Here is a 15,606-nt window from a genome sequence, read left to right as displayed (position 1 = left end):
TGGAAAAAAAAAAGCACTTGGTAACAACTGCTTAACCATTGGAAGAACTATTCTTTTGCAGTACCTTTTACAGCTGAAGAGACTTGACTTCTCCCTGTAAAACAGTAGGAGATACCTTAACATCCAACATTTAAGAGTAGAGAGGCTCCTGCTCAAAAGTCTATGGCACATCGCCCTGGGGGAAAAAAAAAAAAAAAAAAAAAAAGTGCTTTGGTCCCAATTCTTTCATCTCTAGCAAGGTACCTCAATGGTGTTTTAGATTTCAAAAAAAAGTCCACTGTAGGACTGTCCAGGCATTATGGTTTAGATACCTGTATTTCAGAAACATCTAGATTATAGCTTCTGTTTAAGTCTCCTTTCTGAATGAGGTTTTGGCTCCCTTCCAGTAGCTGTATTTCAAATACACTGGCATATTTAAATAAAATCAGAGTTGTCAGTGTCCTCTCCCTGTTCAGCAAATTAAAGCAAAGGAATGAAAGAATCAACTAATAATTTTACATAGTCATACAATTCTGGGCTGTATACTTTTTTTTTTAAATGAGTCTCTCACTTCTTCAGCTTTATACTTTGTTTAATAAAATGTCTCTAGGTAAAGTAGGAGCAAATTGTTCCCCAAGCAAAATGTTCTTCCACCCTGTCTTACCTCTCAAATTCAGTAAAAGGAATTTTCATTACGTTTCTCAATGTATTTGAGATTAATGCATTCACACCCTCTTTAGAAGGCATACTTTTAACACTATTACTCCTGTACATGTAAAGTTGCAGATGCAAACTCCTACTTAAAGTTTCTATGCATATAAAATGGAGCCCACACAAAGGCATATGGATGACTGCAAAAGTCTGACCATGAGTCTCATGACCATGAAATGAGCTACACAGATCTGATGTTAATACAGCACACGGTGGGAGGAGGTGCCCAAGTATAAAATGGTTAAGACTGATCACAGAACTACCTAATACCAGTACTGTAGCAGGGCACAGTGAATTCCCACTGAGTTGTTGTGCATGAGGGATGAAAATTTAAGGGTAGGAAAGAGCACAAAAGGCAAACCAACTTTGCAGTACCAGAGGTCAAAAGCATTAGTACTAATTACACAACTGGACCATTATGTCTATGGAAGACACTCACCTCAGCACACAAGACTTGAGCTCCTTATTTCACTTGGTCCTAAAAAACACTGTTTACTTAGGCTAAGGAGCCCCTTGTTTTAAGAGTCTCCTGCTACAGCAGCAATGTGGAAAGCAGCTGCTCCACGTGGCAGGAGCTGTGCCTCTTCCTGTACTGAGGAGGAAAACATCCAGCCTCAGGTTTTATCCAGGGCCTTGACTGTGTGTAGATTTCTGGGAGGCAAGTCAGCAGTTGTATCATTTCTCACCTGTATTAATCACTTCTGAGCTGCTGCAGAAAGGGTACTGGCAAAGAGTTCAAGTCTGAGCTCCCTCTTGAATGCCTTGCAGTAGCCCTCAGGTAGTGCAGGCCAGCTGCCTCTACTTTTCTTACTGCAAATCTTGACACACTGGCTTCATTCAATAAGAGCCCTCCAGATAGCCATGGAGAAAAGCTGCTACGACTTTAGGAGACAAGTACACTGAGTACCCTCTACAAAAATACAAAACAAATTCCTTGCATGCTTCTTGTCACACAGTCCTTTCAGGACCAGCAAGCTCAGTGGAGCCATACCACCGCAGTCAACACTTAGGATGGGAACTAGCCCACTCAGAAGGGAGAATTCCTGCAGCCCCCACCAGAGCCAACATCTAGGGGATGCCAGGGTAGGAGTCATGCTTAGACATGACCTTTCTTTCACACAGGTTGCATTTCCCAGTACCAATCTGTTACAGCCAGAATTTGGAGATATCCATGCTTCTTGTCCTACACACAATAAGCTGCAAGTAGTAATGAAGAGATTAACTATACCTTCAGGGCACAGTCTTATTTTGAGAACAGCAGCCAGGAGCTGCACACACCCAAAGGAGGGAAACTCTGGGAGGAATTCCCTAACCCCCAAATACGATGAAGTAAACAGTGTCATCCGAACTGTGCAGAATGGTGATATAATGGGGCAGCTGGGGAATAGGACCATATGTACCTCATATGGCCTGTGGAGGGACAATGTTTGCACAAGACCCTCACCCTGAATATGGGAAAGAGTATGGATGGTCGCAGCATGCTCCCACCTGTTCCCAAGGTACCTGTTAAAATGCCTGTCCCCATCTAGCCCCAAAGAACTTTTGATGCCAGTTTTCATAGAAATAAATAACTAAATGGTTGTTTGAAAATGCCTTTAAATACTATGCTCATTTTAACAGTTGTTGAACTGAAAAGAAAAAAGTTAAGAACAGAAAAGACTGAATTCTTAACATCATTTTACAGCCAGAGATGACTATAAATCATACAATGAACAAGTGTGCACCTGGGAGGGAATTCTGTTTTCATAACTTGCAAAACTGATTAAGTGGTAGCACTTTTCCTGAACACATTTGCAAACCTCCTAGGGAAACACATTGTCTAATACTCTCAAACACTTCTCATTTCACTGTTAACCATGAAGCATGCACAGAACTGAATAAGGAGAAAAAAAAAAACCTATCAAGAAAAAAAGTAAGTATCAATAAACCATAATGGATTGTAAAACCTATACAGACAAATGCAGAATTAAGTCTATCCTGACCTATTAAACTCCACATGAAAAACATGTCATGATTTGACTATGCTTCATGGACCTTAAATTTTAGCCTTTTTTTTTTTTTTAAGGGGGATGAGAAGCAGGATTGCCATCAGAAACTTCAAAACAAACACAAAAATACAACCTTTTAATCAACTATTGTCTGGGCTACTTAAGAAGAGGGTGGAGCTGGTTATTCTTCTTTCTTAAGTAGAATTTTGTAAATTCCTCTTGGGATTACAGTAAGTTTGCTTGCAATTTTGGGTAACCCTTCTTACACTGCAATTAGGGAGGGGGTGCTGGGAAATCAGGTATTCCTTCCATCTCATGAACCATCAGCAGCCCTGCTGAAACACACTCTTCTGACACACCTAAACTGGGTCGCAGTTAACAGAGACATAAAGCAGGCAGAGCACACACACTTTCTGGGTACAGTTCTGTTCCATCAGAGTTGGACAAAGCTCCAGGTACTCAGTGCACATTACTCAGTGGGACTTTACCCACATCAAAATGCTCTCTAGACAGAACAGTCCATGTCACATGCTGAAGGATTAAGATCTCTATCAGACATAGCTCCAGTATGTTTGACAGTTAATTGCTTTCACATGGTGTAACTAGGATCAGAGTCAGCCACTTAACTTTCAAATATCCAGATTAGAATTTGATGTTAACTACAGGTATTTGATGTTAACTACAGGTCTCTTCAATTTTTTGATAGGCTTGTGAACTGAATAAACAAGAATCCTACTATCTCATTTTTTACATTTTAAAGTATTGCCAGCTTTACCTTGCTTACCCTGGAGGATCCAGTAAACCCTCCAGTGGCTTACACAGGAAGGACAGACTCTAAAAGATCTGCAAAATGTAGTATTTTGTAAAAATAAAAGCTTAGTGTTTACAGGCAAGAGAAGGGTCTTCATTTTCTGCAGGATTCCACAGCTGCCAAGATGTCTTGCAAAATGCTGTTTCTATTTTCCTTATTAACCTAGAGAAAGAGAAATTAAAACTGAGGTGATTTGATAAATAATCCCCATATCATGGCTTCCTTCAAAAACAAACAAAGCAGAGATTCAAATGAATTTCCTTCTCAGTGGAGAACCCTTAAGTGTCAAACACCTGCCTTCTCCTGTTACTGAGAACACAATAAGCTAAACCCAGAAACCTGCATACATAATTGAATATTCAGTGATCTTTTTGATTTAATCAGCCACAGTATTTTGCAGTATTATTCAATGCTTGAATAACTAACAAGAATCACTCAAAGAGCCACCTTGTACTTTCATCATTACTAAAATCCTTTTCAATTACCAGATATCATTTTCTATTAAAGAGGAGTTCTTATTGCCTTCAGTAGTTGAAAGGATTATATTTATTAGGATGACATACCCAGCCAAACACACCTTCAGTGAAAAATTCAGTGCTTGACAATGCAACTGTGTACTCGGAGAAACCTTATCATCACAGGAGAAAAATACCTTGAAAGAAAATAAGACTACTTGAAAAAGCCGGGGGGGTGGGGGGGTGGGAGGCTTTGTACTACAGTGAGGTGTGCCTTTAGTTGACCAGTCTATGCAAATGCTGGGCTTTAACACCAGTACATGTAAAAACCCAGAGAGTCAAGTGTCCTGGTTTTGCTGGGCCCATCTGCATTGCAGCACCTGTAGATAACTAAAATGCCAAGCTAGGCTAGTGAGCTCAGCTCCTGGGTGCAGCAGCAACAGAGCACAGAGCTGGGGGGGGAATTACCCCCCGTCACGGCAGACTGGATCTGCTGCAGTGCCCACAGACCCGCAGTGCCCCATGCTGTGTGCCTGACTGCAGCATGCTTAACCAGAGACAGGGACTGGCATGGTGAAAGGGTTAAAAAGCAATTGTGAAGCATCAGCAAAAGCTTCATTTAGAAAGCTTCAGAAATTCTCCCCACTGCTCAGACCCCTGCAGAGAGGGCAGGAAGGGGTCACACAAAGACAGATGAGCCAAAAAAAGTAAGGGTGTTCATATTTTTAGCAAAGTTTGAGAAATGCTGCTTTTGAAGAGRAAGGAGATGAGACAACGCAGTATGCACAGGATAAAACTTTCAGCCAGGAAGGCTTCATTGCATCCCCTGTAGCTGCATTTAAAATCTCGGCACATGGATTTGTATCCCTTCCTGTACTACAGTTAATACTCAACCAGAGAAAGTCTTTATTTTTTCATTGTAAACAAACTGGTGACAGTCCTACCGGAGGAATTTGGCCCTAGGCACCTATTACTACTTACAGTCACAGACATCCTATCCAAATCCTGGAAACCAACACTGTAAACCTGAAGAGACAGTGAAGGGATCTGTATCACTTGAATTCAAGAGAGCACACCACCATGGGACTGCCAAAAAAAGTGAGATGAAAACAAAAGGGGGGGGGGACAAAAAGGAGGAGGGAGGGAAGCAGGCAGGCAGGCAGAAGGGTCTGCAAGTGTTACTGTTTTTACTGAGTATCATTCTAACACCATTATAAGATGAACAAACCTGCAGCAACAAAGAGCAAGACAACAAAAGATGGAATTGCTCATTAGGAAAGCTACTGTGGGACCCCAAGGTACAGAAGGCATAGATGAGCCAAACACTAAATCTCACAGCAAGTGCCCTGATATTCTGACTTTCAAAGGACCTTCTGAACATTTAATAGCTCTTCCCACTGTTTCACAGCCAACAAAAACAATACTACGTTTTATCTGTCCCTTTTCCATACCTACAGGCCAGAAGTCCAGAGAGAGCATCAGAGAGAAGGTGCCAAGTGCTGGGAAATTTTCACAACTGCTTTGCAAAGGCTGCTTGATAGATAGCAGTGTCCTCTTAAGACCTGGAGACATTGTGTGCAGGCAGCCTTCCCAGACAGAACAAACCTGCCAATAACTGCACTGAATGTACAAACAGATGGATAGATGTTTAGTCGGGCAGCTGAAAGTATCTGTAGATACTGCTTTTACTAAGCATTTAGGTAATTAGGCACCAAGACTCCAAGCGGGCAAGAGTAGAGAACAAAAGTTTTTTTCCCCCTCAAAGCCTCAAGCACTTTCAAATAAAACACACTTGTGGAGTCTGTTCAACTAGAACCTTTTCTTCTTTGGAGGAAGAAAGAATGGAAAGAATTGAAAGAATAAATCCATATTCCCCAACATGTATCAAAATAAGCTGACAAAGCTGGATCAACAATATCTCAAGCATTTGATTTTAAAGATTTTGTATCTAGGACCTCCCACTTTACTAGATTCAATATTGACAGGACTTGACATATAATTACCAGATGCCACAAAACCAAATACCAGGTAACTATACCAAAAAAATAAGCCAAAACCCAAAGTTTTGCTTCCAAAACAAAAAGATAAAATGTGAAAGATGGAAAGAACTTTGGTAGATAGGGACTCCACAAAAGGTCATCTTTCAGAGAGATTATTCCATAGGTCAGATGTACTTCTGTCCATGACAGATATCCTGTTACATTCATTTTATGTATTTTACTATATGAACTTGTATCATGGACAATGACACAAGCAGAAGTGAAGATCCCTGGGTATCACTGCAAGAAAGTGAACTGCTTGTGACAGAAGAGGCACCATTTTGTGTCCAGCATTAGATTATTGTTCCTGCTCAATATGAGACCAGCTGCTGGGCATCACCTTTCTACTGCCCTGTAATGGAGGGCATACATCTATCCTACAGTAAGAGCTGCCAGGATTCTGACGCATTTAACTACTTACTTTTTTTCTTAAAAAGGCACACACAACCAAACTTCACTGACAGGTTTCATGGAAGCAAAACCAGTAGGTGGAAACATGGGAGAAAATGAGTATGTGCCAGCTGCTAAGGATAATCTGAGCCTATTTAAGACACATCTGCAAAACTACACAGACCCAAGCAGTGCAAAAAGAGCCCCTACGCTTTTACTGAAAAGTTTCATTCTCAGCAAAATGAAATTGGGCAAGGATGGAAAAAAATGTGTTAAATATCAGAGTTCCCATTGTTAAGTGCTCTAAAGGTAATAAATTAAACATTTGGGACTAAATCCTCAACTGCTTTTAGGGCATCTGGGCCCATTTACACCAACTGAGAATACTTTCAAGACAGAAGGGACTGTAAAACTCAAAACAGCTGTCTCTGTGCACTTAGCATCAAACATCAGAACTGCTATAGTGACACGAAGAGAAGGATCAGAGAACTCTGCTAAGTTACTATGGAATTAAGTTGCATTCAAGTAAGTGACAAAGAAGAAAAAACTTTTTTGGAAGGTGGCTGCTTACTTCTGCATGCTTCCAGGCATCATAAAAGTTAGCAAGATATGACTAATCATGAACTATTTAGGCACTCCACATTCTCCCCATGCCACGGCCCTGCAAGAACGTAGCTGGTGATGCAGTATTTACTTCAGCCAACAGCACATCTGACTCCCCAAAGGCTGCTTCTGTTCCTGCTCATGCACACATTTTAACTAGCTGGGAAAGAGCATGCAGAGTGTCACAGGAGCAATCAAGACAGATGCTCTCCTATACAACACTTCAGCATAGCAGGTCTCTGCCGCCTGGGAATTACTGCAATCTGTCACAAATTTCACACCCATGCTTTTGGCTAAAGGACTCACCAGAGAACTCTCCATATTTAAACAAAGAAACATCCTAATCTCCGCAGCATAAACAAGAGAGCTCACTCTTTAGCAAAGCTAGCTAGAGCAGCCTGCAACCACTGCTGCAGTGAAATCAACAGAAAGATTTCAGCTGGCTGTCGTTTGCATTTAAGAGACATAGGTATTGGCAGACTGACACACCTAACAACCCGGGGTCGAGCAGAACATCAGAACATCACCTGATATAAAGTGATCCTGGCAGTCTCAAAAGCTCCCTTGAAAAGCCAAATGCTGTTTTCCAGTGCTCTGTTTCCTCCCCTGAGGGGACCAAACGCACACTATTGCCTTGCTATGAGCACATCCTAAGCACCAAGACACAGTGTTGTTTTCAGGGAGGCATTCTCCATTCCCTCTCCCCCAGCTGTACCGCTGTAAAGCAAGTCATACAAAATTCACATCCACACACATGCCCAGTTCAGTAGCCTCACTGCTAACACACATCAGCATGGAGATGGGAAAAGTGGATTTTAATCTCTGAAGGGAAAGGTGGGACTTGAACGTGTACATGGGGAAAGGAATCATCTCTTGTCTTTGCTCTTGAGATTGCTTCAGCACTTAGTTGAACAGGCAATGGATTTTTCTGAGGACTGCAGTTTTGCAAGTCTCACTTTGAAAAGGGGGGGAAAAAAAAAAGTAGGAGACTTTGCTTTGTCTGCAGTAAATAAGACCACTCAGTATAAAACTGTTGAGATATTGTCTTTTCCTTCCTCGTTCGCTCGGATCACAGCAAAGTAGGCATTCTCACTGTGATCGGCTTCAGCTAAAGAGCAGGCTGCAACAGTACGCTGCTTTAAAGCATATTACCTCTACTAATAAGCCAGGATGTGCAACTTCCACCTTACTGAATGTGTAGTTTATAGAGATTAAAATTCAGTTTGGGATATACAGCTTTGTTTTCTACTAGAAACAGTAAACACTGAGCAGAAAAATAAAATAAAGGGATGTGAGCAATATTTAGCCTGTTTTTGTAAAGCATCCGGGACACTTACAGATACTTAGCAAATCTCAGGCTTGTACTGCTGTAAACAAGCTATGTTTTGTTGGGGTGAGGTTTTGAGAATTTCTCCCTAGATGATCAGAAACGCACTTTGAGGCTCTAATATTCTGAAAACTATGTCTGTAAAAATAACATAATAAATTCCAAAATTCGTTCAGTGACTCCAGAGAAAGCGCACTCCATTTACAAGTGTCTTTCTTCTAGCAATCGTTTCTGCAAATTCTACTGCTGCCTTTTTTTTTCTTGCATATGATTACTGGTAATATTTCTGCAAGCCAGTCTGCACAAAAATCTGACTATACTTTAAAAGATTTAACTCTTAGGAATACTGAATACTTATGTGGCAATAATATTACAGCAAGAAAACCTTCAAAAACAACCATATCATTACTTCTACAGCCTTTCACAAGCAAAGCCAGCTGTGTAAAACTGCTACAGTAAGTGCCAACTGTGATTTTTTTTTTTTTAAGGTGAACATCTGCCCATTAAGAACTGAATGGAAACTACAAAATTAATTTCATATGAGCTACCCACAGCTATCCAGTGGTAGCAACAATTAGTTTTTAAACAGAGCCAAATACAAACCAGCAACCTAGAACAGAAGGCTCTTTAAGAATATTTAATACTACTCACATTGAACACTTTAACATCTTTTCTACTTCTTATTTCTTCAACAAGATCCAGCGGCTTTCCCTTAGGTATTGGAATAGTTCCAAGTATCACGGTCCCTGAACCAGTCAGCATTTGACGAACAGCTTGAATAAAAGACTGGCTGAAGAGTTCCATTTTACCAATCTCATCTATGACGCAAATTTTTTTCTCTGCATCACTGCCAAGATTTACCTGTGGAAAAGTACATCAAAAGAATGTAAACAACACTGAAGTTAGAACAAATAACTGAAATAACCTCTATTCTAATCAAAAAGATACCTCCAAAAGAAACCAATTGAACTGTAACACTAGAGGGACTGGCAGAGTCAAAACTGCTGTTGGTCACTCACACGCTTACAAACCTGCCATTTCTATTTCAGCAAAGATTTTTTGCAAGATTAGGATTAGGAATTTTATTGTACATTGATATATGTGAAGATATTGTCCCATATATAAAGTTCATGCTTGAACTCAGCACAGCAAGTTACCTTTTCAGCATCAAATGGAAGCAGTTCTGACTGTGTCAGCTGAGTCCCTAACACTGCAAATTCAGGCATGCACTAACCCTTGCAAAAGTGAACAAACCCAGACTGGTCCCAGGAACTTTAACTCTCACTCCAGTACTTGCAGCATCATGATAAAGTTTCAAGAGGTCAAAACAGTTTGTCCAAGGTAAAACAGCAAGTCAGTAGCCTAAGTGTAAACAGAGGAATGCTGACATCTCCATAAACAAGAAGAACATAGTCCTTCACATTGTGCCTTCCTTTTCTGTCTGATCTACAGCTTTGGCTCTTGCCACAAAATTGACCTGAACATCAGATTTGAGATTAGAACTTTACACAAAAGTAAGCAAGGCAGAGGCACAGTGCAATAGAGAGTCTCTAGAATTAGGGAAAAACAAAACCAACCAAACAAAACCCCCCACAAAAACCAAAACCAAGACCCAAATGAAAAACCCTCCAAATGAAAAACAAAATAAAAAGTGCCAAGAAGGTCGAATATAGCATTTCTCTCAGAACAGCTAACTTTTTTCCAGTTTCTTTCCTCTCTCATGTCAGAATAATTATCTTTCTTCCATTCTATTCTCCTTACATAGCTTACTCTGTAGTACCAGCCATTCACCTGAATCATAGGATATGCACCATATTAAAGATTAACCACAATTGTGGTTGGTTTGCTTTTTTTTACGAAATGAATACTGTTCCAAGCAGTACTGTGCTGCAGACTGGTGAGCAGCAGGGAAGTCTAGGGGAGAACACAGGTAATCACCACTGGGAGCAAGACAACTTGAAAAGTGAAGGAACTACTCAACTGAAAAGGAAGTGCACTACCCATCCTGTTTGGAAGAAAGTAACTGAGAATTGCACTCCATTATTTGAAGATACGAGAAGCAAATCAACTCAAGTCAGAAAGCCACCATAAATCCATGAATAAATACTGATACCAGCCATATTATACAGAACCTTAAGAAAAAAAAATCTAAATGTTTTCCCTTGTGAAGACAAAGTATTTGCTTCTGGGAAAGTGGAAAAACTTCATAACATGCATCCKAAAATCTTTTCAAGCCAAGTCCCTGCTGGGCAGCTGTTTTATCTAAAATCCTTTCATAGATCAGTGAAATAGAAAGCCAATACTAGTCACTAGGTCACACATTGAGAAACGGAGCTTTTTGCTTTGAAAAGAATCCCCAGTCCTGCCTGGTAGAGTTTCCCAAGCTTGAGAGATCTTCTCCTCTAGGATCTGTTCCTGTTCTTACTGGAGTCAATGCGATCCAAGCCTTAACAGCTGAAGCTGTCCCCAGGACTAAATAGCATACGCCTTCTCCTGGCTTCTCTGAGCAAACCAGACCATATCCTTGGTTCTCCTGCCTTCATTCTTCATTTGTCTCTTCTTACTGCAGGTCTGTGCTCTTCCTCTCTCACTCTCCTCTCATTTTGTACCACCTAACATGCATGACCACATACCCACCAAATCAACTAAGAGTACTTTCAGTGAGAATGGTCAAGCACAATTGACCACTACTAACACCCTCTACYACTAAAGTCTGTGTTGGGGTTCACATAACTTAATGCAGCAGTACAAGGGTTCAGAGGACAGCCCACACTTAATGAAGACTTTTTTGTCTATTTAAATTATCAGCCTATTTACTAATATAGAAAATAAGTTACTTTGAAATTAAACATTAAAAATATATATATATACACACACATTTCTCCCATTCTATACATATTCCCTTTCTCCTCTACCCCCAAAACCTTTGCTTCCCTACTCTTGGACTTTTACGTTCCTTGGCAAAAAACAAGGAATGGATCCTCAATCTCCTTTTTGCTCCCTGCACTTCTTTCTTTTCTTGTTCTTCCAAAGTTCCTTACTCCTTGGCCCCTTGAGCTTTGACAGTGTAGAAAATCACAATAGGATTTTTCTAGTAGTACAGCTCAGCAGCTGCTGTACACAGTTTGTAAGATGTTCCTGCCAACATCAGATCTGTTCTTGTTTAATTTTGGAGAGGGGAAATGTTAGGGTGGGCAAGAGGGAGGAAAAGGAAAAAGGGAAGGAAAAAAAATCATAATACCTCTTGCACTATTGTAATAGCACGTTAGGGGAAGGACAGGAAAAAGAAAGACTGTGTGTAAAGGAAGGGATCACATCAGATATATCAAACCAACTCACTGTACAACAGTCAGCTGTTGTTTCTAATAAAAGTTTTAAATGAGGAAATATTATCTGTATTAGTGTGTATGTGCCTGGAACTAGAAACTGTAAAACCAGACCCCAATTTATACTACTGTGTGGTTGTGAGATTCTTTAACCCAATGTTGCTGGCAAACTTTAACTTATGGAATGTGCCTTGAGCACACAGTATTCAGAAAGAAAAAACAATAATCTAAAATAAAAAGCAGGTCCCTCTATTGTCGCAGCCAGAGTACTCATTGTCCTGCAGGCTGAATTTCAAATTATCGGAAGGCTATTAAAACATAACAGTCTGCAGGTACTTATACAGTGGTAATTAAAAATAATTCCTAGATTCAAGAAACAAATACTGTTTCTACTGGAAGAAAACAGGCATCAGCACAATAGAGGAAAAAGATTTTAAGAGGAGGAATAGCAGCAAAATCCTTTTTCTTGAACCTGCTGACACATCCCAGTTCTGTGTGGGTAAAGCCAGCTATACATTTCATATTTGTCTTCCAATATGCAAAACAGTGGCTTCCTATTACCTGTCTCTCACTCCGAGGAGGGCCTGCTCACAGGAGGATGTCAGATCAAGAATGAGAAGGGAAAGTGAGCTCTCAACCACCACTATAAGCACAAGAGAACAAGCTAGTTTTGCCCTCCAGCTCCCTAAAGTCAATCAGAATCAGTCAAACCCCAGAAAGGTCATTTATTATCATCAAAAACTAGGGCCTATAAAGGCTTTTGAATAACACTGCTCATCCTAAAGCCTCCATCTTTCAGCAGCTTTAATGTAATACTCACATTTCTCAGCAAAGGAAGAACCAACTGCTCAAAGGAAACGACGTCTACAATATATTGTCCAACCCGACATTCACGTCTTGAAGTAGAAGAATCAGAACTGAATTTTAAAAAGAAACAATTCCTCCTAAGTAACATGAGTTTAGTGAGAATTTACTGCAGTCAATTAAAGTGGATTTATGAAAATTGTTATCCTAATAAGTCAAATTCCCCTTAATTCTTCTAAGAAAAGAAAATCTGCAAACTACACATTAAGTCATACTGCAGATAGTATACCTTCTGAAGATAAATATACCATAAGCTACTTTTGTACTATGTAAGCTTAAATTTGAACATTGTACCAAAGGATAATGGGATCTAAAAGCCAGAAGGTATGTTTACACTGAAATCAAAATACACGCCTGCAGTTCATGCAGGTATATGAGCAAGCTTTAAATTAGGTAATGTGACACTGAAAGCAGCATCATTGCAGTAGCTCAGGCTCAGTATGGGATGCAAAACCTTTAAACAATCTTGGGAAAATACTCAGACAGCTTGCCTGTGCTGCATCACACTATCCTAACCGAACTTCCTCCATTGGCAGTATTTAAACTAGTTAGTCTGGTCAGCTATGTCTGAATGAGGTGCAAATGCCGCACCTGACAAATCTACAGACTGAGTTTTGTAGGAAGCATGGAAAGCTAAGTCAACAGAATCAGGAACGACTGTAAGCCCCTCTGCAGTTTAGATCTCTTAGTAGGGCTCTAAAACCCTCATTTGCTTAAAACTCACTTGTGGGATTTGTGGGCCAGACAGTGGCTCATTAAAATAATGTTATATGAAACTTCCCTTGATTTTCAGCTTCTGTCCCCTTACATTAGCTAATGGAAACAAGTAATTTTCCTCCCAGCTTTTTTTTTTTTTAAGAAACAATCCTGCCTACTACAAGCTAGTCACTGTGTCCTAAAGAGACTTGACTCTATAAGAGCCAACAGCCTGTATAAGAACAAGGGCTCTGCAATGCTTCCCGTGTATCATGTGTAAAACACACAGCAAGGGAGAACACCCTCCAGCACATTTCCAATGTTTCACTGTGCAACAGAGCAAGTGTTTACACATACAGTACAGACATTAACCAGAGCACGAGAACTGAACAAAGAACCTGACCACGAAAGCTTTAAGTGTGCTAGATATCACCTTATGGAGGAACATTTAACAAGCTGACAAACTGGAGGACAAGCCTAAAACAACAACCCCCTTATAGCAATTAAAACATCAGTACCTGACTCTAGATAAAGGTCCTCGTTTTCCAGAGAGAGCGACAACATCAAATCCTGTTCTCCTGCCATCTTCTCGGACTTCTTCTGTGTAAAATCCATCAATGGGAACCCCTGTGGATTTTAGAGCTTGAGTGACTTTCCGGATCAAAGTAGTCTTTCCAATCCCTAAAAATAAAGAGAAAGCAAAAAGCACACAGTATTAAACTTCTTTTACACTAAAAGTTCATTTTTAAAAACCACGCCAATGATTTAGCAGAAACGTGGATTACTTTCTAAGTCTGCAAATTCTTTAAATGGTAAGAAAGGAAAGAACAAAAGCATCTTTTAAAATGCATTTTCTACTAACACCGTAACAATTTATTAACTTTTAAGAAGTATGCCTACAGCAAAGTCACAAGAGAATGGTACAAACATCCCAGGCCAGCAGTGAACTTGTTTGCTTAGATAGTGCTGAGCTCCAGGCAGGCTACAAAGCCTGCCCCAGTGCAGGCAAGAACAAGAACAATTAGCCTAGCTTAAGAGCCAAGCAGTTATACAACTGATATCCAAGCTAGCTGGAAGTTAATGATGGGCCTCCCTTTCTATCACCACTATTCATTACTGCTAAAGAACACAGCTGAATTCATTCCCTTTTTAGATCATTAGGTCAAAACTGACCGCAACTACAAGGAGCCTACCTTCCAAAGGCATTAAGCACATTCAACTGCTACTGACGTCCTAAAAATCAAAAGAACTCAATACTCTCAAGATATTTGGTCCTACATGGCAAATATATATATATATATATATTTTTTTTTCCCCCAACAACAGGAACAGGCTTCTAACATATGATAATTGAAACAAGAAAGGTTTTGACTAGACGTATGGAAAACCTGATTCAGTATGAGGACAATCCAGCACGAGAACAAGTGGCCTAGAGAGGTGGTGCAGTCTCCATGCTCGGAGGTTTTCAAGACCAGGCTAGATGAAGCCCTGAGCAACCTGGCCTGACCTCACAGCTGACCCTGCTTTAGACCTCCTGATGTCCCATCCCACATGAACTACCCTATGATCCTGTAATCCATTCTCCTACCCTAAGACAGATCCTTAAAGTCCTTCCTATCTGATGCCTCCTTTGACATTTGTTTGATATACCTTCTACTATGTGAATGCTGGCCACCTTCCAAACACTTTCTCTTTTCCCACAAAGGAGCTAATTCTTTCCTTTGCCATTGTACAAGCACATTCCTTAACAATCTCCTTTTAAGCTCAACTTTATCTCCTCTCACAAAATCCAAAATTATCAATTCATTGATTTCATTCTTGTCAAAAAATAAAAATAAAAAAATCAGCCTTAGAAGACAGAAAATACCCAGCAGAACACAGCCTTAAATTCCTGGAGTCAAGGAGTATAGGCCAAATGTAAGATGCCTAAAGAGGCTGACAGAAATCTTTTTCAAGAAGATGTATATACCTCATTTCTCTCTCAGGTTTTAAACTGTTTTAGGAACTATTTTCTTAACAGTCAGTATCAATGGTAAAATCTTCTGTGGCTTCAAGGGCATCTAGTCAAACTGTTAAGCAAACTTTTCATAACTGAAGCCACAGGGATTCCTGCTGTCTGGACAACAATAAATGACAAATGTGGCACCATCACTACCTACAATCTTTCCACTGCCTTGTCCCTACAAGGGAATTTATACTAATTCAGCTAAGTAGATTTGATATCTCTAATTTGGTTACCTTCATTCAATACATTGCCAAAATAAGTTAAAGTCATTCAAACTAAGTTTAAGAAGACTTAAAATTGAACATGTATCTAATTAAAACAGTGCATTCAATTTCAGTTAAATGAACATAGATGAGGCCTAAGCAGGCCTAACCTCTGTGTTCCCCAGTCAACTGCCTTTATTCAAGTGGAT

General features: G+C 40.0%; 1 protein-coding gene across 1 annotated transcript; it reads right to left on the bottom strand.

The window, feature by feature from the left end:
- Positions 1-2,786: 2,786 nt before the first annotated feature.
- Positions 2,787-14,395, bottom strand: NTPCR (nucleoside-triphosphatase, cancer-related). Its single transcript, XM_026062781.1, has 5 exons — positions 14,383-14,395; positions 13,708-13,870; positions 12,450-12,546; positions 8,955-9,164; positions 2,787-3,651 (listed from the first exon to the last, which is right to left on the bottom strand). The coding sequence occupies exons 1-5, from the start codon at positions 14,393-14,395 to the stop codon at positions 3,583-3,585; spliced, it is 552 nt and encodes a 183-aa protein (XP_025918566.1). The 3' UTR covers positions 2,787-3,582.
- Positions 14,396-15,606: the final 1,211 nt, after the last annotated feature.

This window comes from Apteryx rowi, unplaced genomic scaffold (assembly GCF_003343035.1).
Source record: "Apteryx rowi isolate R43461 unplaced genomic scaffold, aptRow1 scaffold_193, whole genome shotgun sequence".
Classification (NCBI taxonomy): Eukaryota; Metazoa; Chordata; class Aves; order Apterygiformes; family Apterygidae; genus Apteryx; species Apteryx rowi.
The sequence above is the reverse complement of the archived record's forward strand: the minus strand, read 5'-3'. Positions and strand labels throughout refer to the sequence as shown.

What these genes read in the sequence shown, in the direction of transcription:
- NTPCR (XM_026062781.1), bottom strand. An exon ending in GGACCTTTATCTAGAGTCAG is followed by an intron (nt 12,547 to 13,707) that starts GTACTGATGTTT and finishes TTTAAAATTCAG; the next exon opens with TTCTGATTCTTCTACTTCAA. An exon ending in AAGATGTTAAAGTGTTCAAT is followed by an intron (nt 3,652 to 8,954) that starts GTGAGTAGTATT and finishes CTCTTTCTCTAG; the next exon opens with GTTAATAAGGAAAATAGAAA.